The sequence below is a fragment of the Antennarius striatus genome, chromosome 9 (assembly GCF_040054535.1).
Source record: "Antennarius striatus isolate MH-2024 chromosome 9, ASM4005453v1, whole genome shotgun sequence".
NCBI lineage: Eukaryota > Metazoa > Chordata > Actinopteri > Lophiiformes > Antennariidae > Antennarius > Antennarius striatus.
The window spans coordinates 7,281,951-7,308,613 of NC_090784.1; the positions used below are offsets into that span (position 1 = coordinate 7,281,951).

A 26,663-nucleotide genomic window follows, 5' to 3' on the forward strand; every position below is an offset into this window, starting at 1 on the left:
ACTTCTGCAGCGGCTCCAGTGGAGGTCACTGTTGTGTGAGAGCTCGCTGCCCCGTCTGTGTCACGTCAGGGTAATTTCTATTACGGTATAGACTGAGAGCATCCCCTGACCTCTGGGTGACCCCTGTGGATCCAGATGTCCGCGTGTTTCCTGTGTGTGATGATAGCTGGGCATGTTTGCAATTTCCTCACTGCAGAGCTCCTACTGTAGAGCACTGCAGCAACTCCAACTCACAGGCACGGAGGGAGAGAGGGGGAGTGGGCGGGGACAGAGGAGAGGTGGGTCCTTTGAGGTAAGGCCCGCCTCCTTTGCTACTTTAATATTCAATGAGCTCCAATGGCAGCGGCTGGCAGGCATCAGCACGGGGACAAGTTGACGGCAGCAGGACGCTGCTCATTCATCTTTACAGTAGCCAGCCTGCTTCATGGAGCCAGCAGCTCTCCCCCCAGCCGTCTGGACACACTTGGTCCACTTTCCTCTTCCTGTTGCTGAAGTTTTCACGGCTGTAACACTATGGAGCCGTTATGGACGGACACCGGCGCTCCAGTACGGCATGCAAATACGTACTCTGACGTCGATGATCATGTGGCTTTTGGCGTAGATCCTCCTTGTGATCGCCAGTTTTTTCTTTCCTGTCGCCTGTTGTCTGCTCGGCTACCGGACCGACGTGAGTGCGTTTAACCCAGATCCGGGGTGTTTCTTCGGCTATCAAGCCTCTTTCGGGTCGGACCGCACTACCTGAGCATCGCGCCAAAAACGGTGGGCAGGTAAGAAACGGATAAACTTCCTCTATTTTTACGCCTCGCCACTGCCCCCCCCACACCCCCTCAAAAAGTCCCCCCCCCACCCCCCAAGTTAAAACTGGATGCTGTTGTTTTTTCCACCTAACCTCGTCCCCGCGTTACCGTCGCGTGGCTCCCAAACAGCCGCGCGCGCCCGCGGAACGTTCAAGACGTTTTAACTTGGGAACTTCCGCCGCCCGCGAGCCGCTATCGTTCCGCCCGCGGACGCAGACAACGAGTCCGCCGAGTTGAGTCTTGTTTTCAGCCCCACTCTGACGGGTTCACGGCGGCGGCGGAGGAAGACGGCGAGCAGAAACACCGTGTCTACTTTTCCTCCTCCTCCCCGTGTCGACATAACCAGCAAAACATGGCCGTCCTCTGCCGACATGTTGTTACGTCGATGGCGAGAGGGGGAACATTTGGGGGAGAGTGTTTTTCTGCGCCCCTCTGTCGCACCACGGGCTGGCCGGTGGGGAACGGCCGCTTCGCGCCCCTCTTTCGCCGGTGTGGTCGTCCGCGGTAAGCGGGGCTCAGGTTTGGAGGTAACTTTTGGAGTCTGACGTTGTTTATCCACTTTGATTTGAGCCACTCCGTGATGTAGGCGGACCCCCGCTGGCGCCTCCCCCGCCCTCCGACGGCAGGGCTCCGGCTACGGGCGGACGCGCCGTGGGGCCGCCGCGGGTGAGGAGCTTCCGGGCGGGGAGGGGGAGCCGTGGGAGGTCAGGCGTGGTTGTTGTCGATCCGAGGCGGAACTTTGTGTTGACTCAGGCTGCCGGCTGTCTGTGTCAGCGGGTTCAACGCCCTGCCGGCGGGGGCGTCCCAGGTAACGGTCACACCACGAGGAGGGTTCCTTTGGGTTTGCACTGCATCCTGCATCGGGATTGGAACCCAAAAGGCACCCAGATGTTGGAATAAAGGCTAACAGATTACATTCAGGCCAGGAAACACACAATAGGTTCAATCCTACAAGCAGGTGAAGTCTACTTGCTCTGGAATGTAGGCCGTGTGTAAATATCCTGTTTTCTGCTGTCATCCATCATTATGTCATAATAACAAGAAGATCTAGTCATCAGGGTTGCCCCGTCACAGGACGGATGTTTGTTTCTAAAGGGCAGCTTTTAATTCTAGAAAAAGCATTTATGAAATGAAAGTTCAGCGTGGGGACATCAGACGTAAACTTCAACATCTTAATAACATGAGTAGCTATCTGCACGTAGACTCTACTGTAAAGAAGAACTTGTGGGAGGGTGTGGTGCAAAGCTTTTGAACATTTTGGGTGAAAATGGAGCACCTGAGGCCACCTGACGGGAGTGATTATTATTATTTTCTTGTAGTCTTGCATGATCGATCCGCTGATGAGCCTTTCAGTACCATCATTATCACCTTTGGGACAGCAAACGAAAAATTTATACTATACAGTTTCCTTCCACTTTTTCCTGTGAGTGAAAGGTCACAAGAACACAAAAATCAAGTTCTGAGTTGATAAATTCTATATGAAGACAAACTACAATGTTAACTGAATGGCAAAGCAGGAGTGTGAATGACTGCTAGCTGCGTCGGTGTGTTTATAATAATTTTGGTATTTTTGGAAAAAATTAACAATTTCCAATGAAAAGACATCTATGCTGGGATGTTTTCACAGAGATAACCTGTTGTGTGTCTGTAATAGCACAGTCTAGACCTGTCGCCCATCCACTTTTGTTCAGTGTTGCTACATGTGGACATAATGGCTTAAATGGAGTTTGTTGGAACTAATATAAACATAGATGACATCACAAATAAACATGATGGGTAAAGAATGAGTAACACCTGATATTTTAAAGTACAAACATTCACACTAACCTGGATCCCCGTCCCGTCGTGTATAATGACTGACAGACTGTAGGATTAGCACGGCCTTCTATAGCTTGTGTATTGCTGCTGGTGATAGTGATCACTGACACAAATCTACTATGCAATAGTTTGATGCACCTGGTCACCAGCATACGGTCCCAGAACTCTGACTTCTCAGACATGCCGGTTAAAAAGGCATTTAGTGTATTTACAAAAAAATACAGCTTTCTAAACAAAAGCTGCCAAGCAGACGTAGTGTGTATTCACGTTTTTTCCACCAAACAGCGTTCTCTTCATGCTGGTATGACCTGTTGTATTTCCAAACATTTCTTGATCAACAGAAGAGTTCAGTCGGTGACAGATGTGTGTGAGTTTGATCACAGTGTAGTTAACCTGCCTTGTCATCTCCGTTACCAGCGATTCCTCTGGGTATAGACGCGTCTTCACTCACTGAGCCACGCTCTCTTGCTCTTGCCAAGCATGGCTCATGTTTGTTCCTCTCATGGGTTCTGCTATGATCTGCCAAATCACAGGTAATGTTATATAATTTGGGATGACAACTGACTCATTTTTATTGGTGGCTGAACGATCAAACACTCCTGTTTAATAAAAGAAAGCACTAACATTTCTAATGACACACTTGGCATGTTGTGTAGTTAAGATTTCCAACAGAAAGCGAAAAACAGGTGTGAGATTTATATTTTTTTAAAAATGTACATAAATAATCTACCTAAATAAAATAAATTTGCCAAATTAGCGTGCAAGAAGGAAGTGTTATTTAAAGAAATGAAGTGTTCAGAGTATTTGGTATTACTCAACTTTTTTTTACCGTGTGACAGATGTAAGATTAGGCCTGTGTTTAAACGTTTTAAATGTTATTGTCTGTATCGCTGAAGCGATTAGAGACATTCACAGATGCCACCACCCAAAATAGTTGTTCATAACGTCAGTGACTGTCCCTTACTCGCTGAGGCCTGATGATTTTTACTGTTTCTAATGATTCATTTACAACCTTTTGGTTTTTTGAAGAGATGCTTCGTAAACTACTGTAAATGTACCCTCATTGGATTGCCTATTATCTCCAATATTGCTCAGCTATGCTGTTTCTCAGTGAATGTCAGTCAAAACATCCAGTGGTGAAGTGACACTCTCTCAGATCCAGGAGCCGTTTATTCAGTTTTTGTAGTTGGACAGCGGAAAATGAAAGACTGTCTTCTGTCAACTTCAAAAATAGAAATTGACAGTGAGTGACATATAGTACAGTCATATATCATTTGTTTACTTGACAGGTGAGATGTAACTGTTGACAGTCATGTTGTTGGATGTTGCCGGTATCCGTCCTGTTCTCATGTACTGCTAGAAGACTGAAGAAGAACATGAAGAAAGGGTGTTTGTTTCTGATGAATTAAGGGGGTGGCAGGTCGTCCTCTTCCATTGATGTAGGAGGACATTTGCCGCTGTCACAGCTGTCCAGTGTTGGAGCCCCGGCTGTCTCATGCAGCCGTCAAATTAGTCCTTTCTCACAATAACACACAATCATGCAGAAAGTCTGCCTGTTATTTCCATAATAGATTTCATTGTAATTCACAGGCATGCATGTATTAAATTAAACATTTATGGAATATGAATATTGAGGTGTCCTCATATGATCCAGGTGGAACTCTGTCGCTGCCGTAATGTTTGATTCCATATAGTTCATCTTCAGTCTCATCACGACAAGAAGTGTTGACAGCCGTCTCATTTTCCACTCAGGCTGATGGTGGTAACCTGAAAGTCACATCTGACAAAGACCTGAAGGTGTGTTTCTGTTAACTGCTGAGCTAACGCTAAAGTTAATGTTAATGTTGAGACAGGCAGGCCGCGCTGCTCAGCCCAGCATGTCCTGAGATGGTGATGATGATGGTATAAATATTAATGTGACGTGCAACGGAGGGATTCCAATTATTGGTGTCTGTCTGCTAGTGTGAGCTGTCCAGGGCTGATCAACAGCTGTCAAGCTAGGAAATGAAATGCACAAGCAGCCGATGCCTCATTGTTCACGAACCCACTGACTCTGTTCTCTGTGAACAGTTAAAGAAATGCAGATCTACCGTCTTGTGATTCAGGTTTACCAGTTAACAGCCAGAAGCTCATATTCTGTATTGTTTAATAGACAAAATAAATGTTGACACAGCTTTTAATATGTATGCAGAATTGATACTGGTTGTATTTTTTTAAAGGGATGTTAGGGTGTTGGGGTGGGATTTCTTTTTTTTCTTTTTTTTTCAAAGACATCTCTGGTGTCTTCTGGCTCAGATTCCAACTGTTTGTAATGGACTTTTTCTTGATTATATTTGTCCTGTTTGTCTTTTATTTACATTCAATACTGGTTTTGAATTCACTCACAGAAACATTGCAGCTCACTAATAAGGAGACTAATGTGTTGATGAGTCTCTCCTTTCGTCATGATCATCCAGCATTTCCTGACCACACATCACACTTTCATGTCCAGCTCTTAGTTCCATAGAGACGTCCATTCTCAGCAACAGAATGAGTCATCATGGGTTGGAGGATGAAGGTTGCTGTCGTCGCCACCGGTCATGTTCAGCCTGACTCTGTGACGACATCATCGACGCGTACCAGGTTTTGTTCCAGTGTTTTTCAATCGAGGTTCTCCCCACTGTGCCTCCACCCCCACAGCCTCTCAGACGTGTTGTTAGGTGACTAAGGCAACCACAGAGATGAGCTCATCACTTGTAGGTGGAGCTGAAAGGGAAATCGTGATTGAAGGAAATAGACAATTAAGGAGACGGGAGTAAAGGGACAAGGAGAGAAGGAATGAAATTGACGCTGTGTCAGAGTATGAGATGGCACAATACAGAGTAGGAGACAAATGAGTGATGCTGTGTGAAGGAGAAGCGGCGGAAACTAATGCCCCACATGAACCTCAAACCATAAAAGCTATTTTACAAGTTGCTGTCATGTCAGCTTTTGGTATAAAAGGCTGCAGTTTAGAAGTTCTGGGAACTCTTTAATGCTTTAGTGGAAACCAAAGCACCATCATATCCGGATAAAGCTCTCATAAACTGACAGTAGTCCTACAGGTTACGTGGTTTCATTTGACCCCTGAAGTCAGGCCCACTACAGGGGAATCGACCCCATCTCTTGTCACCTCAGAGTCACACTGCTGGAGAACTTCAGTCAACTCTAACATTCAGTCCAAGATTTTCAGTCTCTTTATCGATTGCGGTTTAAATGTCATGTGACACCCAGCTTTAGGCAATCCTCCTGTCTGGTGTTCCTCTAAAGATCCTGATGCCCTTGACAGTCCCAACTGAAATTTCCAGTTGCAAAGAAAACCGATGATGGCGAGAAAGAAACAAAGAGGCAAGTGAGAGATTGTGTAAGCAATGAAAATGAGAAGCCAGAGGCAAGGTGTGTGTGTGTGTGTGTGTGTGTGTGTGTGTGTGTGTGTGTGTGTGTGTGTGTGTGTGTGTGTGTGTGTGTGTGTGTGTGTGTGTGTGTGTGTGTGTGTGTGTGTGTGTGTGTGTGTGTGTGTGTGTGTGTGTGTGTGTGTGTGTGTTCTCGGGTGAACCCACTTTTCCCAGTCGGTCATTCCACAGATGAGTATGTTTAAAGACTCCAGAGCTTTGCTGCTGCACTGATAATCATTTAAGTGTATGGGTGCATTGCAGTTTGTACAGCAGTGTCTTCTGCATATGTAAGCATGTATGGAGGTACTCGGTGTATATCATCCCTCAGCTGGAGGGTTAATTTCCTACTACTGCAGCCTTTTAGAGATCAAAAAAGTTTAGCAAATTAGATCCACTGAATGTAAAACAGACACTACTATTGAAAAAGTTTAACGTCCTTGAACGCGTTAGTTTTTCAAGTTATGTAGGTCATTCACGCTGAACAAGCATGTATGTGAAGGAGCTCCCCTCCATCCCTCTGCCTCCTCCAAATTTCAGGTTGGAAAGAATGAAAGGGGGTTAAGAAGAGCGCTGACTAAAAGGCTTTCTGCAGTGCACCACGTCAGCTGTTGGCAGAACACAGACACACCCGTCCTGCCAGCTTGAGACCAATGAGGACAAGCTGGGGGAAAAAAATTCGGAAGCCACACCCACTGCAGGGAAGACAGAGATTGACAGGTTGGAAATGTGGCTGTACAGGAACACTAAATGCCAAAATATCTAGGCTGTCTCATTTGGACTCCACAAGACATAAATCCTCCTCCTCTCACGCATGCACACAGGTTAAGCACATAGCATCACAAACTGAAGAAGACTCATGGATGAGAGTGGAAATGTCTTTAAGAAACCTAACGTAAGTTCAGGGGACTGTGTTTAAGTCGTTGTGGTTTACTTTAACCTGAATGATCGAGAACCTACAGACATAATGTAAAGAAGAATAAAAATATGGCATCTGGTCGCATTAGGAACTGTAGCTTTTACCAATTATTTTATTCTCGTGCACATGCAAATCACAGTGATAAGTGTGTGTGGTCATATTGTTTCTAGACTGGGTCTCTCATTTTTCCCCTGCCATTCTAAAAGGTTTTATCTCCCCCATAATCCTTCTTTTTTTTACCCCAGAAACAAAGTCAATATAAAACCCCGGTGTCCAAACAAATAACTGTTTAGGCACTAAAACATTGACTTTACAGAGCCTAGTGTTTCCATGTGAGATTAACGAAGCGGCATCAGCGCGGGCTGTCTGCATGTGCGCAAGGCCTCCGGGGAAAGGGGCGTAGAGAGAGAGGAGTGCACAGCTGGACAGAGAGAAGACCAAATCAAATCAAGGAAATCTTTTATTATAGGAGCTGAAAAAAAATGTTCAAAAAGTAAAGTCTACAACCGTATCGCTCTATTTACTACAATGAACACTTGCCCGTGTCCCGTTTGCCTTTCATTCCCACTAGCGGCCTTGGATCAAGCTGGTGCTCATTGATTTGCTGGTCCTCATCACTGGCATCTAATTATGTAAATTTAAATGGGGCCACAAAAACAAAATCAACACAGCTTCAGTTGCTCAGTGACTGTTTAGACTCGCGATGTTAAATCTGATTCCACCTCTATTTGCTACACAGTGATGTGTGTGTCACATAATTCAGATGATGGTGGAGTACGTCAACATGTTATCCGCCCACCACGAGTTCTGCTCCACTTCTTAAGGTTATTCTGGACAAACAGGAGAAATCATGCTGGATTATCTGTGTGTCGATCAACAGTTGACAAACAGTTCATTCATTCTGACATTGGCCTGGGTAGATGTGCAGGTATACAGTATACTGTACCTCATTGATCCTGAAGTTTTGGGACCAGCCATTCTTACACAATCTTAAAAGGCTGAAACAGAAGTGGCAGCAGAAACCACAGACATACAAAAAGAGCAACAAAAGATGTAAATAAAACCAACAGTATCAACCAGAACTAAATCGACTCCTACAGTTGTAGTCATGTGCCGTGTCAGTGAGTCATCGTGATGCTCAGCAGACCTTCTTATGTCCAGAATATGCAGAAAGCATTCCTTGTCTAACCATGTCTGATCTCACAGTAATGGTAGGTAGGCAGGCTACAAAATTCAGCCCAAGCGTCGGTGTTTTCACAGTGGATAGACAGAACAAATGTAGTGGCTGCTTGTTTGTTCTTAGCCTCGCCTATAGTGTTTCTGGTTTTATTGGAATTGTTTTCACCAGATATTTTAACCAGACATTTAAGTAAAGTGTTTCAAGATTAGAAAATAGAACACATGGATTAAGGCAATAGCTCACATTGATTTGAACAAGGTTTCCTTTAATTTCTCACTCTGACATTTATTAGCACACATGCATGGTAGCATGGAATAAACCTTTTGGCAGAGCGAATGAAGTTGAGCTTCATTTCTGAACATTTCTGTGATGACTCATTGACCTCTGCTGGGTTTCTGCTCCTGGATGAGAACACACTCGCACACGTTTTCTGTGGCTACAGTGTTGCCATAGTAACACAGCCATCAGCTAGAGCGGGTGGCACACAGATATGTTTATAGCCTGTCCTTTGAGTTTAAGTGTGTGTGTGTGTGTGTGTGTGTGTGTGTGTGTGTGTGTGTGTGTGTGTGTGTGTGTGTGTGTGGTCATTGATACACAGAGCAGCCTGAAGACGGGGCTCTTCATGGATTGCTTGACCAGATTCCCATCATGCTGTATTCAGGCCACTGTGTCACAGATTGAATGGGGCCAGAGATGCCAGTCTAGCTTTCTTTAACTGAAGTGGGATTTTTTTGATTTTTTTTCTCTTCAACTTGTTGTAAAAGATTATACATGTAATCATACATACACATATAGACAGCCAGTAACATAAAGGCTACGCTGCTCAGCGTATATTGAAATAGGTTTCTCAACCAGAGGAACTTGTCATGATTGTTTCTCACCTGTGTGAAGTCTGTTCACTCCATGTAGTACACGTTTCTTTATAAATAGGCAGCTCAGAGAGCACACACCTCTGCCAAGGCTGCTCCGACTGCCCATTGTGTCAACGCAACTAAAGCAATTGTCCCATTATAGCTTGAACCACTTCATCTGATGCGTTGACCATGAAATCCTGCTCCAATTTGGAAGAACATTGGTATCCTTTTTACTTTTTTAAATTAGTTTTAAAAATGTTTCACTGATGGTTTGTTCAGGGACTAGTTAAGTAACCATTGAGTGTGCTTCAAATATAATGTCTAACTTAATTAGAACACATAATTTGTAAAGTTTTGTTCCTAGATTCTCAAATATTTCCAAAACTGCTTGGAAAACACTATAATTTATTTATTTTTTATTGAAGATATTTTCTGTCATTTTTGAGTCAAAGACAAAGGAATAAAATTCATGAGCATGACTTAAAAAAGAATTTTTCGTGGGAGCGTTCATTGGCGCTGGTGGCCCTTTTAGCAACGAAGACGGCAGCTATCATCATCACACTTTACTCAAGCAGGACTGTGACAAACACATTACCCCAGTCTACCATTGTGTGGGGCTCATTATTGCCATAATCGCAGGTCTTTGTTGTTAGTGAAAGCTGCAGGAACTCCTACTGTGTGTTATAAAGTGCATCTGAAAATCACTGAAAAGTTTATTTTCCCCATTATTTAATGCAAGCTGTGAAACTTTCAAAAATTTTAGATTTTATTATGCATAAATTTAAATATTTCAAACCTTTTTTTATTTTAATTTCAATAAACAGAACAGAAACAAATAAATGAACAGAAATAAAATGACATTTTAAGAGTTTTCAAATTTTTACATATTATTGCCAGCACATCACAGGGCCAGACAGTTTCCCCTCTCTGAAATAAGTGATAAAAGAATTTTTTCCTGATATTCTACTTTTTAGGCATAGCCTTTTAATTCTAGTGTCCACCCATCACCAGCAGCCCCATTGTCAAATGGACAAGACTCATGACACCTGCATGGGTAATGCAGTCCCAACTCTCTGCAGAGCATGATTAATTACCTTGATTTAAGTTATGTGTAGTTATGTCCAGATTTACCATTGGGGTTGTTTTTGGGTTAGGGTTAGGTTTTTGTTTTTTTATTTGAGTTATCCAGTTTCAAGAGGCAGTTGTGTCTCCATTTACAGACCGGTTCACAAATCAGCTGAGATGTCCTGAAACAAAAAGTAGGTTTTTCTGTGGAGGTTTTTTTTAATTATCTTAGCATAGCAGATAATCCAGCTGTATAATAATTACCAGTAAACATGTTTTCCCCCTATACTGTATTCTATCTTCCTCCATTGTTATTTGTTGACAACAAAATGCACCTTGCACACTCTGCTGTGTATAGCTCACCTCACTTTGCTTCACTTTATATATTTCTATTTCACAGCTTTGTGTTTATGTATTTCACCCAATGACTGTAAGAAATAGATGTCCCATCTGGGGATAAATATAGTAAATCTAAATCCATCGTATCTGCTGGTGAGCCATTCCAGAGACAAGTCAAAAGTTCAGTTGCTGGTTTTCTAAATGTTTTTAGCTTTGTCAAGGGTTGTAAATAACATATTATTTCTTCTATTTCTATAATAGCATGCTACAGGCGTTTTTTGTTGCAACAACTTTGTGTCGCTACTATTTAGAGGGGGGATGATTTGTGTCTTTGATTGTATTCCGTGCAATATATCAGAGTCAAACTACTTTTTTTCCACAAGAAAAAAAAAGTTTAAAAAAAACCCCACATCCCTAAAATTATATCTTCACTTTTTAGTTAGAGATCGGTAGTGACAAGAACAGCCAGCTGTACGTTTGAATATATAGTTTATCGTAACAACAGTAAACGAATCGATGGCTAGCCCTGGACTATCGAGGGTAACAAAATCATCGCATCTAAAATGTACGAATCACCTGTTTGTTTTTGAATCTATTTTTAAAAATTCTATTAACTAGAGCCAGACTAGACATAATTTGTTATATTTGTGTAATAATATACGCAGCATATGAGAATGTCAGCATTGTAAATAAAAATTTAAAAATCCCAATTGTTTTAAGGTGAAAACTGTTTGACTGTTTCTCTCCATGTAGACTTAAACCCAGACAGTAGAAGTAGCTGCTCTGTTGCTATGCAGACGATCAGCAGACACTGGAGCAGTGCCGCACTGCTTCGCTGTAGAGGAGCCGTGTGATGAGATTTAAATTAATTCTGTGACGGTCCGAAATTCTGCCTCTACCATCTCTGCTGGGACGTGTTGTGTTAATGGAAGCAGTGCTTCTCTTCACCCACACAATTTAGATGCACACACTGTCCTCCTCTGAAGTGGCTGACTAGTGGAACATGCAGTCAGGAGGGAAAACACTTGGAACAGACAGACTGAGACAAACACATCCACACTGCAATGCCAACAAGGCCATGTGTGTTCTCCTTCTGTGCAATATGTTTTTATGCGCTTGTGAAACTGTGGCAGTTCAAAGTTGTAATTAACAGTAAAGTCATGTAAGCCTCACATTTCCCCTGCAGCTTCTTGAGTCTCTTCTGGTCTCTTCTCGTTTTTAATTTTAGAGCTCTGGTGTAAATGCTTGATTTGTTCTTCATATAAAATGAAGTTGGGGCGCAGCAGAGGTCATCTTTTTGACTGGAGTATTGCTCTGCCGTGTCTCTGTCCTCATTCGATCTCTGGATTACATTCTTAAGCATTGTTCTGTGAAGCAACTGTTAGTGTCTCAGCTAACGAAAGCTAATAAATGTTAATTTTTTTATGTTGCCATGGTATTGCTGAAAAAGGAGCTCTAACCTTTACCTTAACCCCTGAGCCACAGATGCTGCAATGAACTCACAGATCCTTCAGAAATGTTTTCTTCAGTTTTGGCTAGACAGACTTTTTTTTTTTTTGTCAGGTTGGCACAAAGGCTGGGATGGAACAATATCTTTCCTATTCATTACATTTGTCTTCAATTTGTTGTGTTCAGGGAAATGAAGATTGTCTGTACCAAAATACAAGAAGAGCAAACATACCTAAACTGTTAAAAAAAGAAAGAATTTAACACTTAGGCATCTAACTGTTATATCGTTCATGTCGATCTTAACATATTGTGACACCTCCTGTGAAAGCAGTCGGTTTCTCCTAGATATTTTCGGGGGGGTTGCTTTAGAGCTGTGTGAATGTACTCGCATGTTAATTTTGGGCAGCGATCCTGATTGGACACACAGTGTGTAACAGCTCTCATCACAAGTGTAAATTACAGTCATACACTTATCGTCACGGTTCCAGGCTGCGCTGCTTTCTGCCAAAATTTCCCATTTCTGGGAACACAGTCTGCGTTCTCCTCCTACACTTTGAGATTAAATTAATGAAACGCAGCGATAGAAGCTGCTGTGACTCACCTCATTCTCCACTCACTGCTCTGTGAATGGAGATCCTTCCTTTAGGACCTGTGTGTGTCTGCTGCGTTAGACCAGTTGTCTGTCTTCATACATTAGACCGACTCAGTAGTTCTGATCCGTATCGATTGGTCCTGTGTTCTCCACTATGTATGTCAGTGTGTAACCTAAAGCGATTACTGCCAGGACTGATGAATGTATTTGTCTGGCAGTATTATAATCTTTCAGAAAGCCAACTAATATAATGTACCGATCACACAGACAGCCAGACAAAAGACGGATACAGACAGAACGGCTGGCGAAGGGTTTCTGTCTGAGTATTCATACAAGTTTAATGAAAATTCAAGCTGTAGAGAGTTTGTGGCTCCAGCGCAGAGTTCATTCTGTGCACACGTAACACGTATGATGAGAACCTCCACAGGTTATCTTCTCAAATCTCAACAAAATTACTGGGGTCCCACGTGCTTCTTTATAATTCTTGCGTCCAGTGACACAAAGTCACTATGTCTTTTTGGTGGGGGTGCAGTTCTCTTCTGACCATTCTTTCATCCTCCAATCCCATCCTACATGCTTGATGCTCCTGCAGGTCAGAACTACCTCTAGAAACACCCAAAAACAACCACGTGCAGGTGGGTCATCCCTTACACACAGTCTCAGTCAGTGGCAGGGATGTAGCGTCTACTTAACTACAGCTGTAGGTCTGTGGTTGCTATAGCGACACCATGGTAATGAGTCGACTGGCTAATGACAGCCTTCAAGCCTTGAAGGGTGCAGCGCCATGTGATCGATGAATGCGCGGACACCTAATTGAAGTATGTAAGACTTTGGCGTGATTACTGAGCGCAGCCTCAACCTGCTGTTCTGACAGAAGACCCTCCAGTGTTTTTTTTGTTTTGTTTTTTGAATGTCTATTCTGCACCACTCTTGCGATGGTGCTGTTCAGATCATAACAAAATGTTGTTCAAGATCTTTTTTTCCCACACATCACATAGTTGTGACCCACATGTTATCTTTAATGTACGCCGCCCTTTGTCCTCTGTTCAGACATAGTTTTATGGAACCTCGGTACATACTGATTAAAAACGTTTACTCACTAGATTTTTAATCGTATGAATATGAGTACGAAGCTTGTGTGTGAGGCTTCCAGAATATCAATAGACTTTCTTCAGTCAGATAAACGTGTCTCTGCCTTCATTATAATATTACCCTAGGAAAGGTAAGTGCTTTCCCACTGCGTTCTCCTTAATGGTGAGGTATCATTTCACAGAACCCAAATTAAGACACTGTTTTTAAGATATGCAACTGGAACGGCTTTGTCTGTGTTTCCTCTCAGGTTACACAGGTCCACAGCGTGATGTCATTTGTGATTTGGTCAATAATTCTCAGGTCGTCCTGCCAGCGTCACAGCTGTCATCTCCATGTGTTTGTGTACCAGCTATGTTATCAAACCCATGATGAAATCTTGTACTTAAAAAACACATAGACAAACTAAACACAAACTAAAGTTAAAGTTGTCGAACAGGAGGTTGTCTGTGTTTGTAACTTTCCGTGAATAGAATCTAGAAAAGTGAATGTTGATGCTTGAAGTGATGCTTCAAACTGCAGCCCTCTTTTTTGTCTCATCCAAATAAAACTGTGAAGATATAAGTTGTGTGTTGGAAGTGGGATCTATTACATATAAGTTTTTCATCCTGTTATTTTGATTGTGCAGCTATTTATTTTTTATGGCACTCTTAGCATTGTGATATTTTTATTTTAGCGTATATCATATATTAGCGATATTTTCTAATATCTATACATATACCAGCATAATTGTTACTAAATACTAAATACTACTGATTTTAAAAGATTGTATGGGGGGAGGGGGCCATTCGACTCTGCTGTTAAATCCTCTGTTTTAATCTGTTACTTGCATTGAGTGGCCCAGACAATACCAATGAGATCTGTGACAAGAACTTTCTGGTACACTTTTTCACGCCATGGACCGGTTTCATCTAAGACAATATTTCACGGACCGGTCTTCATTTGCTCTATAATCGTTAATGACGCCAGGACAGCTGTAGTCTAATAATAAATCATCCGCAGTGGTTTTATGTGAAATGCAGACATCAACAGACAATAAACAAACAAACAAATGCCACTTCGCAAGGACAGGAGTTTGGAAATGGAAACAGGGTTTGCGATACTTTTTGGGCGATCTCAGGATAATCTGCCTTGATTTTAATCCAGTACACTGGACCGGTGGTGGGCGATTAATTTAGGGGTAACCTGTCACTTGACCGAGACCGGTCAAGCGTGACAGACGTCACTTTTCAAAATAAAACATCTTTCCGACTCTGAAATAAATAAAACGGAAGTAATGTAAATCATTTTTTAATTCTGTGCGGCCCGATACCAAATGACCCACGGACCGGTAGCGGTCCGCGGCCCGGGGGTTGGGGACCACTGTCTTATAGCATAGAAATAGAGGACATGAAGGATACAGGAAATGAGAGTTGTTGATCAATTCCGTGTTTATATTAACTGATTTTGTGATCGTTTGTTTTTCCCTCCAGGTAACATCCTGTCATGCAGCTCCAGGAGGTCGGCCAGCAGTGGAGCTGACACTGTCAGTAAGCCAGACCTCCACTTTAGCAGCCCCACCTCGACTGGACTCACACCTCCCACTGCCCCCCCTCCACTTCGCTGACTGTTCTACTGGCTGCTCTTCTGAACCCTTGTTGTCCACCCAACACTTGGATTGTAGTCTTGCATCCTTGACACGTCATCCTCCTTTAAATCACAACTAATCCAGCTGCTGTCCATAAATCCAGCGTCTCCCATCATGTCCAGTCGCCGGAAGACGTCCACTCCCTGTATGATCAGACAAGACCAGACCATGGTGGAGCTGGATGAGGAGATGGAGGAGTCACTGGGCTTGGAGGTACACTCCTCTGGAAGATTCACGACTTTTCTTTATATAATTGAACCAAATAAAAAGTTTCATCCTTCCTGCAGTAAATTATATGGCTGGATTATTGTACAGCCTATTCGTTTTGTTTGTTGTTGTTGTTGTTTTAAAGTTTACAATCCTCATTTGTAGCTTTAAAATAGACGTGTGTTACGCTACAGTAATTTTTCGTTTTAGTTTAATTCAATACATCTGCTTTACGAATCAGTGAAATGATAATTTCAGAATTTTATTCTCCTTTAATCTGAAAACTACGTTTTCCCTCCATCAGACAACAATGGAGAACCATACTGAGGAGGAACCCATGGAAACAGATCTCTTAGCAAAGACGGAAGCTTCTGTGGAATTAGATCCTCCAACAGCTCCGGACAAACCAGATGATGAACCCCCAGATGGTTCTAAGGGGGAGAGTAAGCAACAGGGGGGCTACGAATGCAAATATTGTCCCTTCTCCACGCAGAACCTCAACACTTTCAAAGAACACGTCGACGCCAACCACCCTAACGTCATTCTCAACCCCCTGTACCTGTGTGCCGTCTGCAACTTCAACACCAAGAAGTTCGACACCCTGACGGAACACAACGAGAGGTGTCACCCAGGGGAGAGCAACTTTAAATTCAAACGCATCAAAATGAACAATCAGACGATCTTGGAGCAGACGATAGAAGGGAGCAGCAGCAGCAGCAGTGCTGTGATCTACAACACTTTTTGTGCCACTTCTGGCAAAGCAGACAAAATAGTCAGTTTGCCACAGAGCAAACCCATCTCAGTGAAGGTTGGAAAACCAAGAACGGTGACATCCGAAAATAAACGGACAGACTCGCTTTTGAGTAAACAGATCCCAGATCTAGCCAAGAAACCAATCACAGCGCTGAACGTGAACGGTACGGTCATCATCCCTGAGTCAACACTGCTCAAAGCAGATGGCCTTTCTCACATCATGCCTTCCCTACAGCGACCTCTGAACTACACCCAGGTGAGACCGGCTGAGGAGAATATGACTGTTATTTCATTTCTTGTAAAGAGTTAAGTGTAAAAATTTAGACTTCAAGCTACATCCAGCCAATTAGCTCACCTTTGCATGAAGTTTTATTTAATCATGTGGTGAACTGCTATTTAACAAAGATACAGTAGTTATTTCTCTCTACTTCAACCTTTAATCCAACGGTCTCCTGACTAGGGACTAATAGTTAGTATTTTCCGCACTATAAAGTGCACTGGATTATAAGGCGCACTGGATTATAAAGCGCACTGGAATAGGTGGTGCACTTTCAATGAATGGCCTATTTTTAAAACTTTTCTCATATATATAAGGCACGCTGGATTATAAGGTGCACTGTCGGTTTTTGAGAAAATTAAATGCTTTTAGGTGCTGTAACCTACAGTCATCAGAGTTGTTCTCTTTTTTTGTCAGGACCCAAAAACAAATGCCAAAAGTTTCTTTAGAAGTAAAATTTTGGCATAGATAATGAAGATTGTAAGCATATGTACTGAGGAAGCAGTTCTCCCGCTGAATAGATCTTGTGTGTTTTTTGAGTTGTGTAATTGGATTATTCTTTTTCACTGAAGATAAACACAACTCCATGATGTGTAGATTTTTTGTATTTCCATCAATGAGTAAAGAAAGTTGCCAAAATTTCTAAATTATCCATTACAATATTGATTATATTTAGTATTGACTTTCTGTCACCCCATAATAAGAGTATATTGGAATATTTGCCCACTTTTCTTTGGCACAACCTCATCTGATGGTTTGTGAGCATGAACTGCTCTTTTCAGGTTTAAATTAACTAGACTGCTCCAGAACTTCTGTTCCTCCTCAGTCATACAGTAAAAGAAAAGTTTCAACACATCAGTCAAAAGAATATTTTCCCAAAATCTCTGATGGTCATCAAGGTGTGTAGCAAAATTCAGACAGGCTGTAATGTTTCTCCGGGTTATCATGGCATTCACCCTGCTACTCCACCCTGGATGTAATGTTTGAATGATTATCTGACATGAGATGTACATGGAAGTGGAAGAAAAGGGGAGCAAATCTGTTACTGTGTGAAGTTAGGAACTGACGGCTGTCGATAAAGTGATACTTTTTCTGTCTTTAATGTCTGCTCACTGAGTTCGTAACTGTTATTTCAGGTTCCAAAGATCGCAGTGCCCCTCAACACAACCAAATACAATCCTTCGCTTGACGACAACCTGACCCTCATCACCTCCTTCAACAAGTTCCCCTACCCGACACAGGCTGAGCTCTCCTGGCTCACGGCGGCTTCAAAGCACCCAGAGGAGCAAATCAAAGTCTGGTTCACCACACAAAGACTCAAACAGGGCATCAGCTGGTCCCCTGAGGAGGTAACAGCTATTGTCCTAAAAGCATTTAAGACACTCTTTCAATTATATTAAATGTGGTTTTGTGTATTTTACCAGCTTTTTATCAAAATCAGAAGCTCAGATGACACTGAAATCAGTAGTATAATTAATATTGAATATTACCTTTCCCTTTTTTTCCTGTCTGTAGTCAAAATATTTAATGTTGAGCCTTTTTATCTGGTGTAGGATGAATGATGACGGTGTGAAGATGAGTGTTTTGTAATTGTGTAACCAGACTGTCATGTCAGTCTGGTCACATGTGCAGAAAAGATTCGTGAGGATTTCTTCAATGGGCAAATATAAAAACAGTTTTCCTTCTATGACAGGTGGAAGAAGCCAGGAAGAAAATGTTCAACGGCACCATCTCATCTGTGCCTCAGACCTTTGCTGTGGTGGCTCCTCATATCAACTCCCAGCCCACCACCAACCTGTCCACCAGCGTTACAGCCTCCAAACCCGCCCCCCCAGCAGCCTCTGTCCTGCAGTCGCTCCCCTGCCAGCTCCTGGCTCAGACCAGTCTGGTTCTTACCCCGGTGGCTAACGGCTCAACCATCACATGTGCACCTCTGGCGTTCACCATGGCTAACCAGGTACAGAAAATTTGTGCAGAAAGTTAAACATGAGACCCGTGTATCAGGCTGTGGGCTTCAGCATTGGCAAGAGCACAATTTTGGACTTGTGACAAGATGCTTGAGTCCCGTTGCCCTCTGTGTATAAATTGACAGAGACTCCATACACAAGATGAGAAGTTGACCATCAAAAAAAAAACAAAATTCCCAAAACAAAATCAATGAATGTCAATCATGCTTAATATGACTTGGTTGACATGATTTGAAGCTGTTCTTCCACCATGTTTTCCACAGGTAGCCCAGTCCCTCAAACGACCCCTGGCCTCCAATGTGATTGCCTCTGAGAATAAACGACCTTCCATCATTCAGACCATCTCGGCGCCCACGGCCACATCCAAAGTGATATCAAACAAAATGCTAAGTTTTACAGTCGATCCCAGTAAAACTGCTGAGCAGCTGTCTGTGCTGAGGTCCAGCTACTCTCAGTGTCCTTTCCCCGAGGAAGATGAGGTAAGAATAAGTGAGTGAAAGGATGTTTTTGTGAGCGGAATTTTTTTTTTCTGGCTTCACTGGTTACTCACTAATAAACCCTGATGTTGATTGACATTGTTGATGTTGATTAATGTTGTTGATGTTGATTAATGTTGTTGATGTTGATTGATGATGCCTCTGTTCATGTGACAGATCTACAGGCTGATTGAGACGACGGGGCTGTCCAGAGGAGAGATAAAGAAGTGGTTCAGTGAACAGAGACTTCTCAATGTCAAAGGCACGTGAAGTGATCCTCATTACACATATAAAATGATAAACCATTTTTCTGTGGAGTATTTTCCGCACTATAAGGCGCACCTAAAAGCCTTCAATTTTCTCAAAAACCGACAGTGCACCTTATAATCCAGTGTGCCTTATATATGAAAAAGTTTTAAAATAGGCCATTCATTGAAGGTGTGCCTTATAACCCAGTGCGCCTTATAGTTCAGAAAATACTGTACTCTTTGTGCTGGTTTTTTTCCTTGTGTGAATTACCTCTGTATCTCCTGGGTAGGTGTTTCTACTCCTCCAGTGATGGTGAAAGCTGAGGTGACACCGCTACCCAAAGATGGTCCTGTAAAGAAAGCGGTGCCCAGCCAGTTTCCCCTGCTGGAGAGGGTGAAGGGGAAATCATCAGAGCAGCTAAAGGCGCTGGAGGAGAGTTTCCAAAGAAGTAGCACGCCATCGGAGGCAGATATCGGTAAAGACCACCTCATGCGGTTCAGCCGCTCTTCTCAGTTACATCATAAATATGGCGAGAAGAGACTCCAAGTGTTTGTTTTTTTCTAAAATTGCAAAAGGTTGAAGACACTTTCAGATTCTTTACTTACATCACAGTGCAAACACCACACTGTGAAAATACTCCACTCTATTGTTATAAAAGTTTGAATTACTCTCAGTATATTATTATTGAAGTAAAAATACTCATTGTGCTAAAGTACTCCTTGTTGTTGTTTTACTACCATATCTGATGGTTTTAATAGTTTCATGATGCATCTTAAAGGAGTAAGAATTTTTCTCACTCCAGCACTACTTTATTCTTAAGATTTTAATTTACATGGTAGGATAAAAATATGTAAAATCATGGTTTAAATAAGTGATATCTAAAGCTGCCAAACAAATGTTGTGGAGACTGTACAGTATTCAGCGTTGAGATGCAGCTGAGTTGAGCAGACGTTATGAATTGGAAATGCATCCAGTTACATTCTGCCCTTTTATTGACTGAGGATGAAGAAGTGAAAGAGCAAGAGGCCAGCCCGTGTCCAGGAGGACGAGGCACATTTAAACACTTTATTCATCGGTTCTGGGTTTTAAATTGTAAAAAAAAAATATTTTGTGAGCCGAGGCAAATAATACATTTCACCACATTGCAGTAAAATAGTTGTGGTGAGTCAGGATGTCTGTGGTTTGAGCGACAGAAAAACATTCCCTGAAATCCTTTTCAGCCACAGAATTATTCACTACAACCACACATTAATGAGCTTGTGTTTCCAAACCAATGAATTGTAATTCATTATTTGTTGGTGGTCATCACCTGATTCCTACATTCAAATGCTTAGTGTGAAAATATCGTATTACCATACAGAAGCACCACCTGCCCACCTGTAGCTTGGTCACAGTTGAGGCACAAAAGTGGTCTATCTAAATCTATTTTTAGGATGCGTTTATGTTTGCAAGGCTTCAGAGGAAAAAAATATGACCACCATTCAAAGGCTTTTTTTTTTTTTTTTAAAAAGAGGGTGAGAATCAGGTGGTTGGATTTACATTAGATGCTAAAATTACCTAAAGAAGCCCAGTAGTGTTTTCTTCTATTTATAAGAGTTCCCAGCATGTGACTTGATTCTCTGTCAAACTGGCGGCCCGTCTCTAGTGGGTGCCTGCACGACAGGAATAGAAAAAATGCTTTTTAATGAGCCCAGTTTAAATCCTCCTGAGAAGAGTTTGAATTCTCCACTCGACGGTAACACGACTCACGTGATCCACTGATCTGTGTTCTGATCTAGACCAGCTGGCCCAAGAGACCAAGCTGTCCAAGACGGAGGTGGACTGCTGGTTTTCAGAACGCAGGGGCCTGCGGGACAACATGGAGAAGGCTTTACTCACAATGGCTTCAAAGAACACGGAGGAGAAGGGAGACAGGCTGGGAGCGCTGACGAACGGGGCGTCGCATCGGGAGCAAGACAGGAAACCTCTCCGCACCCCCCCTCACCCACCTGTCCTCTCCTCTTCCTCTTTGTCTTTGTCCCCTCCCGTACTCGCAGTCTCGTCCCCTCATCCGCCGACCCTCTCCTCTTCAGCGTCACCTCCCATCCTCACATCGTCTTCCTCCTCCTCTTCTCCCCATCCTCCCATTCTGTCTGCCTCCTCCAGCCCAGCCCCCATCACCAGCCGCTCCCTCGGTCTGCTCAGAGAGGTGAGAAGCACCCATGAAAACACGTGAAATACATTCATCTTGAGAGTCTATTACGCTGGCACTCAAGGAAAAACTCTGACATTCCATGATGAGATTTGCTGATATTTTAATATTAGATGTGATTTTATAAAGCAGGAGCCGACAAGGTTAGACCTGACAAAGGAAATTGGCGTAAATTAGAAAACTGTAGTCTGTCATTGGATTACAGAGCCTGTGAAGATGCAAAATACCCACATGAGATCTGTCTTGTTCTGTTCCATATTGCACAGGTATGAACTGTCAGCTAATGGTGACCAGTAAATTTCAGTTTGTTGGGCTGAGTTTTAAATCTGCCCCAAGTTTCATTTAAACGTAACTTTCATCTGCGTTATTAGACATGAGCATCTGCAACTCTCTCCTCTCCCGTGGAGGGAGGCTGCTAGACATACATTAGCGAGAAATAGCAGAACAAACTATGTGAAAGTAGAAAAAGCAAATGAGCTTCTCAATGCGCTGGCGACGCGTCAGGGGTGTACCCTGCCTCTCATCTGTAGCCAGCTGGTATAGGCTTCATCAACTCCCGTAACCTACAGCATTTTCCACACTATAAGGCGTGTCTTTGATTTTTACAAAAACCGACAGTGCGTTTTATAATCCAGTGGACCTTTTGTATGAAACTTTTTAGAATAGGTCGTTTGATGAAGGTGTGTACTTGCAAAAAACGTCTGAAGACGAGACAATTTATCTCGTCTGCAAGACAATGAATGGATGTTTTTTAAGGACAGTCATAACCACAACCAACATGCTCTCTATGACGAAGTCACCTGCTGATATTTGGAAGGAGTCAAATTTACCAACTTTAATTATCATATTACCAATACTAGAGTAAATAATTGGATCTTTTTTAAATAAAAGTATTAATACCTCATCACAAAAATGTTACTAATTGAAAATGGAAAAATCAAAGGTACTCATCCAGAAAAGCTAGCCTTGTGTTACCATTATTTTAGATTAGCGCAATGACAAGTTTTTAGTTTAGAAGGATCAGAAGTTATTTATTATATTTATCACTCTCTTTAGCTGCTAACTGTAATTAACATATTCAACACACAAACTGTTTTCTGAATTGATAGCTGTTCACTGTGTACATCAGTTGATTTTGTGTAAGGATGAGGTTTTTGTGGTGTAAATGTCACTGATGGACAATAATCTGTCGCCACAGATGTTCTGTCGGACTCAGTGGCCGTCTCCAGAGGAGTACAGCCAGCTAGAGGTCCAAACAAACTTGGGACGCACCGACATCGTCCGCTGGTTCAAGGACCACCGCTCAGCATTGAAAAACGGTGAAACTCTGGATTGGATGGAAGGCTTCCAAACACAAAACCTTGTAGAGCAACCAAAAGCAGGCCAGGAACAGAACGGCCAGTCCTGTGAGAAAAAACAGAGTGTTTCCTCAGAAGGCAAGGCTGTGAGCGGTGAGTGTTGGAGAACACGCAGGAGCTGTTTATTATAACTTTATTGATTTCAAGGTTTTTTATTAATCCTGAATGGGAAAGTCTTTGGGAACCGGTCACCCTACGGTTCCCAATCCAAGTCTACTGCTACACAATAGAGAAAAGCGCAGCTGATGGGGATTGAACCCAAGCATGTTGTCTGTTTATGTTCGTTTTTACCTGTCTGTCTTTAGTGGGGGAGACCGGTGAGAACACAGCGGCAGCGACGGAGCCCTCCAAGCTGCTCGACCAGGACAAAGTCCAGTGGCTGAATGACAGAATAAGTGTGACGGACCTGAGCCGAGGCCGACCGGACCAGACCAGCTCCAGTGCTGCCGACAAAGGGAGGTATGTTCAGGGGAAACGGCTCTTAAATGTTTGTTTGTTACATGAAACCTGTTTTCATCTTGTATGGCTCAACCATAGAAACAGTCAATTTGCAAATAAAAATCTTTTTGGTTTTTTGTTCCTGGTTCCCAGAGGAAGTGTGTGTTTAAGCCTAATTTCTCTTCCAGGTGGGTGAAGGTGACTGTAGCGGTGGGTGACGAGGGCGAGGAGGCGGTGGATAGACCGAATCTGGCAACAGATACTGATGTCCTGAGCTTGGAGCAGCCTGGGAGGGTCACAGGTTGACGGTACGTTCACGTATCCTAATGAAAGTAATCTTTTTGAAGAACTGAGGAACTCATCAAACACAAATATTACATTAGATGAACAAAATACTGAACATAGATCTGAATTTTCAGTGTCGTATCCACCAGACTGAGGATAAAAATGGACAAAATGAGTTTCCTTCCAGCCTTAGAGACAGGATGCGGTGCTGGGACTTCATCCTGGTTAGCGTGTCTCCAGGGAGCCATCCTTTGAAAGTTGTTCAGATAGTCCAGTTTTGAGAGGATCCAGACCTTGTTGGAGATGTTCCACATATCCTCTAGCCTGGAAACACTTGAGGGAAGGGGAATGTTTGAAAAACCGTGCTCAGCTCAACCCCCACTACGACCCAACCCTGGATGAGAGGAGAAAGGATTGATAGATGGAAAGAAATGAATCCTCAGAATAAGAAAATAAAGCAGGATGGCCTTTTTAATCTTCACTGCTAATGATTTATTAAATTATTGCCAGTTTGTCTGGAGCAACATGTAGCATCTTGATTTTAAGCTTGTTAGCTACTTGATGGGTTTGTCTGTTTTTGTTTGAGTCTGTGGCTGAAACAACATTGATGGAAGTGAACCAAAAACATTATAGGGTGTAAATTTAAAAAAAACCTGTACGCTAAAATGCACCAGAGGTCAGGGATAATTCCTGGTGAGTTCAAACCGTTGTTAATATAAAGTGTTTGTTAGAACATCCTTAGTCTGTAATGAAGGTGTTGCTGCATTTATATCACACAAAGGTTCAGTGTAATTCAACAGGAGGATGTAGCTGCTGCTGCTGTGTTGCATGCTGGGATACTTTTCATCGCTCCATGAGCCTGAAAGAGAATAATCAGTGGTAGAGGATGGATGGATGGATAGATGGATGGAGGTTGGAGATTTTGACAGTTACTGTGCATCTTGCATAAATACATGAATAAATTATGATGTGTTCCTTCAGGATGCCACAGCTGTGGCCTTCATCTACCCAGGAAATTATTGGGGTGTAATTACCTCTGATTGGTCCTTCAGCAAGATGGAAGGATGATACTTGGACCGCTCCATCATTAGCATCCAAAATGCACACACACAAATATTCAGTGCTGCAAATAGAATTTATAGATCTTTTACAATAATTTTCTCTGTTAGGAGGTTAAAATTGTTGATCCCTCTGGATTTTTACACAAACATTTTTGAAATGTTTGTTGATTTCAGGTTACACTGAGCAAGGGCTTAATTAAAATACTTGACATACTGAACATGCATTTGAGAAAATAGGAAAACACTTAATTACGATGCGTACAAAGCAATTGTTTTGTAAAACAAGGCATGAAATGAGAGCATATTGCTCCTGCTGGACCCTTCATTTACTCTCATATCAATCAGGCCAGTATTTCTGTCTGGAATCTGACAAACAGACTCAACTGGTAATGTCAGATCAGAGAGGATAACGACAGTCGTTCATTTCTGATTCTGTCTGATACCGTTGCAGGTCAAGTAAATCAACAGTCGGGTGATGATTCAAACCAACGTGACGCAGCAGCAGTGACGGAACTTCCTGTGATGTCATCGCAGGAAGCCGGAGGTCTGGAGGATTGCCGTTACAGCACTAATATGTGGCTCAGATGCTGACATTAAGAGGAGTGCCAAAGCTGGACTTGATGCATTGTTCTTACTCCTTCCTGTTTTATTTTTTACAAAAATGCACCCTTGTAAATATTTTGTTTCTGTATTATGAAAACATTTGTACAGTTTAACGTTTGGAAAAAAAAATCAACAAAACCTGGATTTTTTTTTTTTTGTTGCTGTTTTAAGATCCAAGTGTATAATAGTCTGTTGTTTGCTGAGAATCAGTCCTATTTTTTTCTAACATCATTCTTGCAGTTTACTCGATATGAGTAGTATTTTGATGGCACTTGCATATATATATATCCCTGTGGTAGTTATAGTTTACATGCTCGGCCACTTCATCTCAAACTGTTAGGCAGTGGAAAGTTTTTCCTTTTTCTCCTGCAGTGCCAGCTTGACTCACCCTCATGGATTTACACTGGTGAAAGTGAAAATCAATCAGCAGTGCTGTGGGGCACTTGGGACTGAAGCTGCAGCTTCACTGCCTGAGAGGCTTGAGAAAGAACACCAACTCACCATGAAAAACGCATTTGGGCGAATGAATGAATGAATGAACGCACTGTACACCACAACTTCAAGCACCTTTTCTAATCAGCCGGTTTCCTGCATCAGTGCTCGAAGCGTCTTTTACCAGGCTCGAACAGCACAGAATGTTCTTTTCTTGACGTAGAAATGAATAATCACACAGAGAAGATCGCACCATGCTGCCTTTTCAGCTCTTATCTGACATTCGCTGTCTGCCTCAGAACTGGGTACAGTACAGACTGTTAATGATGACTTCAGCATTTCGTGTTTGTTTGAAAAACTTGAAATAATTCTTGACCCAACTTGCCAAGAACGTTTTAGTGAAAGTGTTTGACGCATGACACAATAAGTGATGCTTCTTTATTTGAGCCATGTCAAATCTTTTTTTTCTCAGTTGTGATCTGTGAACACATCTCTAGTCGAGGCGTTCTGTCCTCAAGAGGTTCCAAAGCGAATTATTTTCTAGACTGCTTGTTCGGTAGCGCCTGAAGCAAGTCTGAGAGACAATGAATCTGTGATGTTAAATGCAGCAAACATTTGGAAAACTTGTGAACTGCTTGCATGTGCTTCAACAATTTTAATTAGTACATTTGTTTTGTTAAAGATATCTGATTTATGGGTCGAATACCAAGAGCAAACAGGCGGTTAAGTTGAACCATCATTTTTTAAGCTGGTTTGAACAGCAGGTGTATGGCTAAATATGTGTTGCTGCTACTAACGCGTTAGTTTCCTGTTCAGACAAGTATCTCAGATACTTCTTTTGGTTGGCTAGAGAGAAAAAAACGCTTGCAGTTTCATTTTCTTTTCAGCCTGCTGTAACTCAATAAATACACAACCAAATGTAAAACCCATTTAGTCTCCCTGTGTTGTGTGGCAGAAAGTTGGAACAAGGGAACATTGCTTAAACCCTGAGGACTAAACATTTAGAGGCTAGGATAAGAACACCTGATATTTTGTGCAGCAAAAGTAAATTATCACTTGGATTCATATTGGTTTGTATTCACAACACCATCTATGTAAAGCTAAGCAGTATATTAATTAACAAAGAGAACTGAAATAAATCTGGCCACAATTCATTGTGCTTTTGATGAACTGCCAATAAACTGGAGACTAATGTTATTCATTTGACATAAGTTGTATATGAAGTCC

At 42.3% G+C, this 26,663-nt stretch overlaps 1 protein-coding gene across 4 annotated transcripts; it reads left to right on the forward strand.

Moving 5' to 3' along the window:
- Window positions 1–356: 356 nt before the first annotated feature.
- On the forward strand, window positions 357–26,618 carry LOC137600927 (zinc fingers and homeoboxes protein 2-like). 4 transcript variants are annotated; one of them, XM_068322837.1, is made up of 13 exons: window positions 366–767; window positions 14,985–15,352; window positions 15,651–16,355; window positions 17,513–17,725; window positions 18,070–18,333; window positions 18,607–18,822; window positions 18,997–19,081; window positions 19,358–19,543; window positions 20,847–21,256; window positions 22,458–22,710; window positions 22,923–23,076; window positions 23,244–23,363; window positions 23,475–24,838. In XM_068322837.1, exons 2-12 carry the CDS (start codon window positions 15,254–15,256, stop codon window positions 23,359–23,361), a joined length of 2,703 nt encoding a protein of 900 aa, XP_068178938.1. In that variant the 5' UTR covers window positions 366–767; window positions 14,985–15,253; the 3' UTR covers window positions 23,362–23,363; window positions 23,475–24,838. The 4 variants fall into 4 exon arrangements, 3 of the variants coding, with proteins under 3 accessions (XP_068178938.1, XP_068178935.1, XP_068178936.1); XM_068322834.1 differs by lacking the exon at window positions 23,475–24,838 and adding an exon at window positions 24,853–26,618 and having other exon boundaries at window positions 368–767; XM_068322835.1 differs by lacking the exons at window positions 366–767; window positions 23,475–24,838 and adding exons at window positions 919–1,324; window positions 24,853–26,618.
- Window positions 26,619–26,663: the final 45 nt, after the last annotated feature.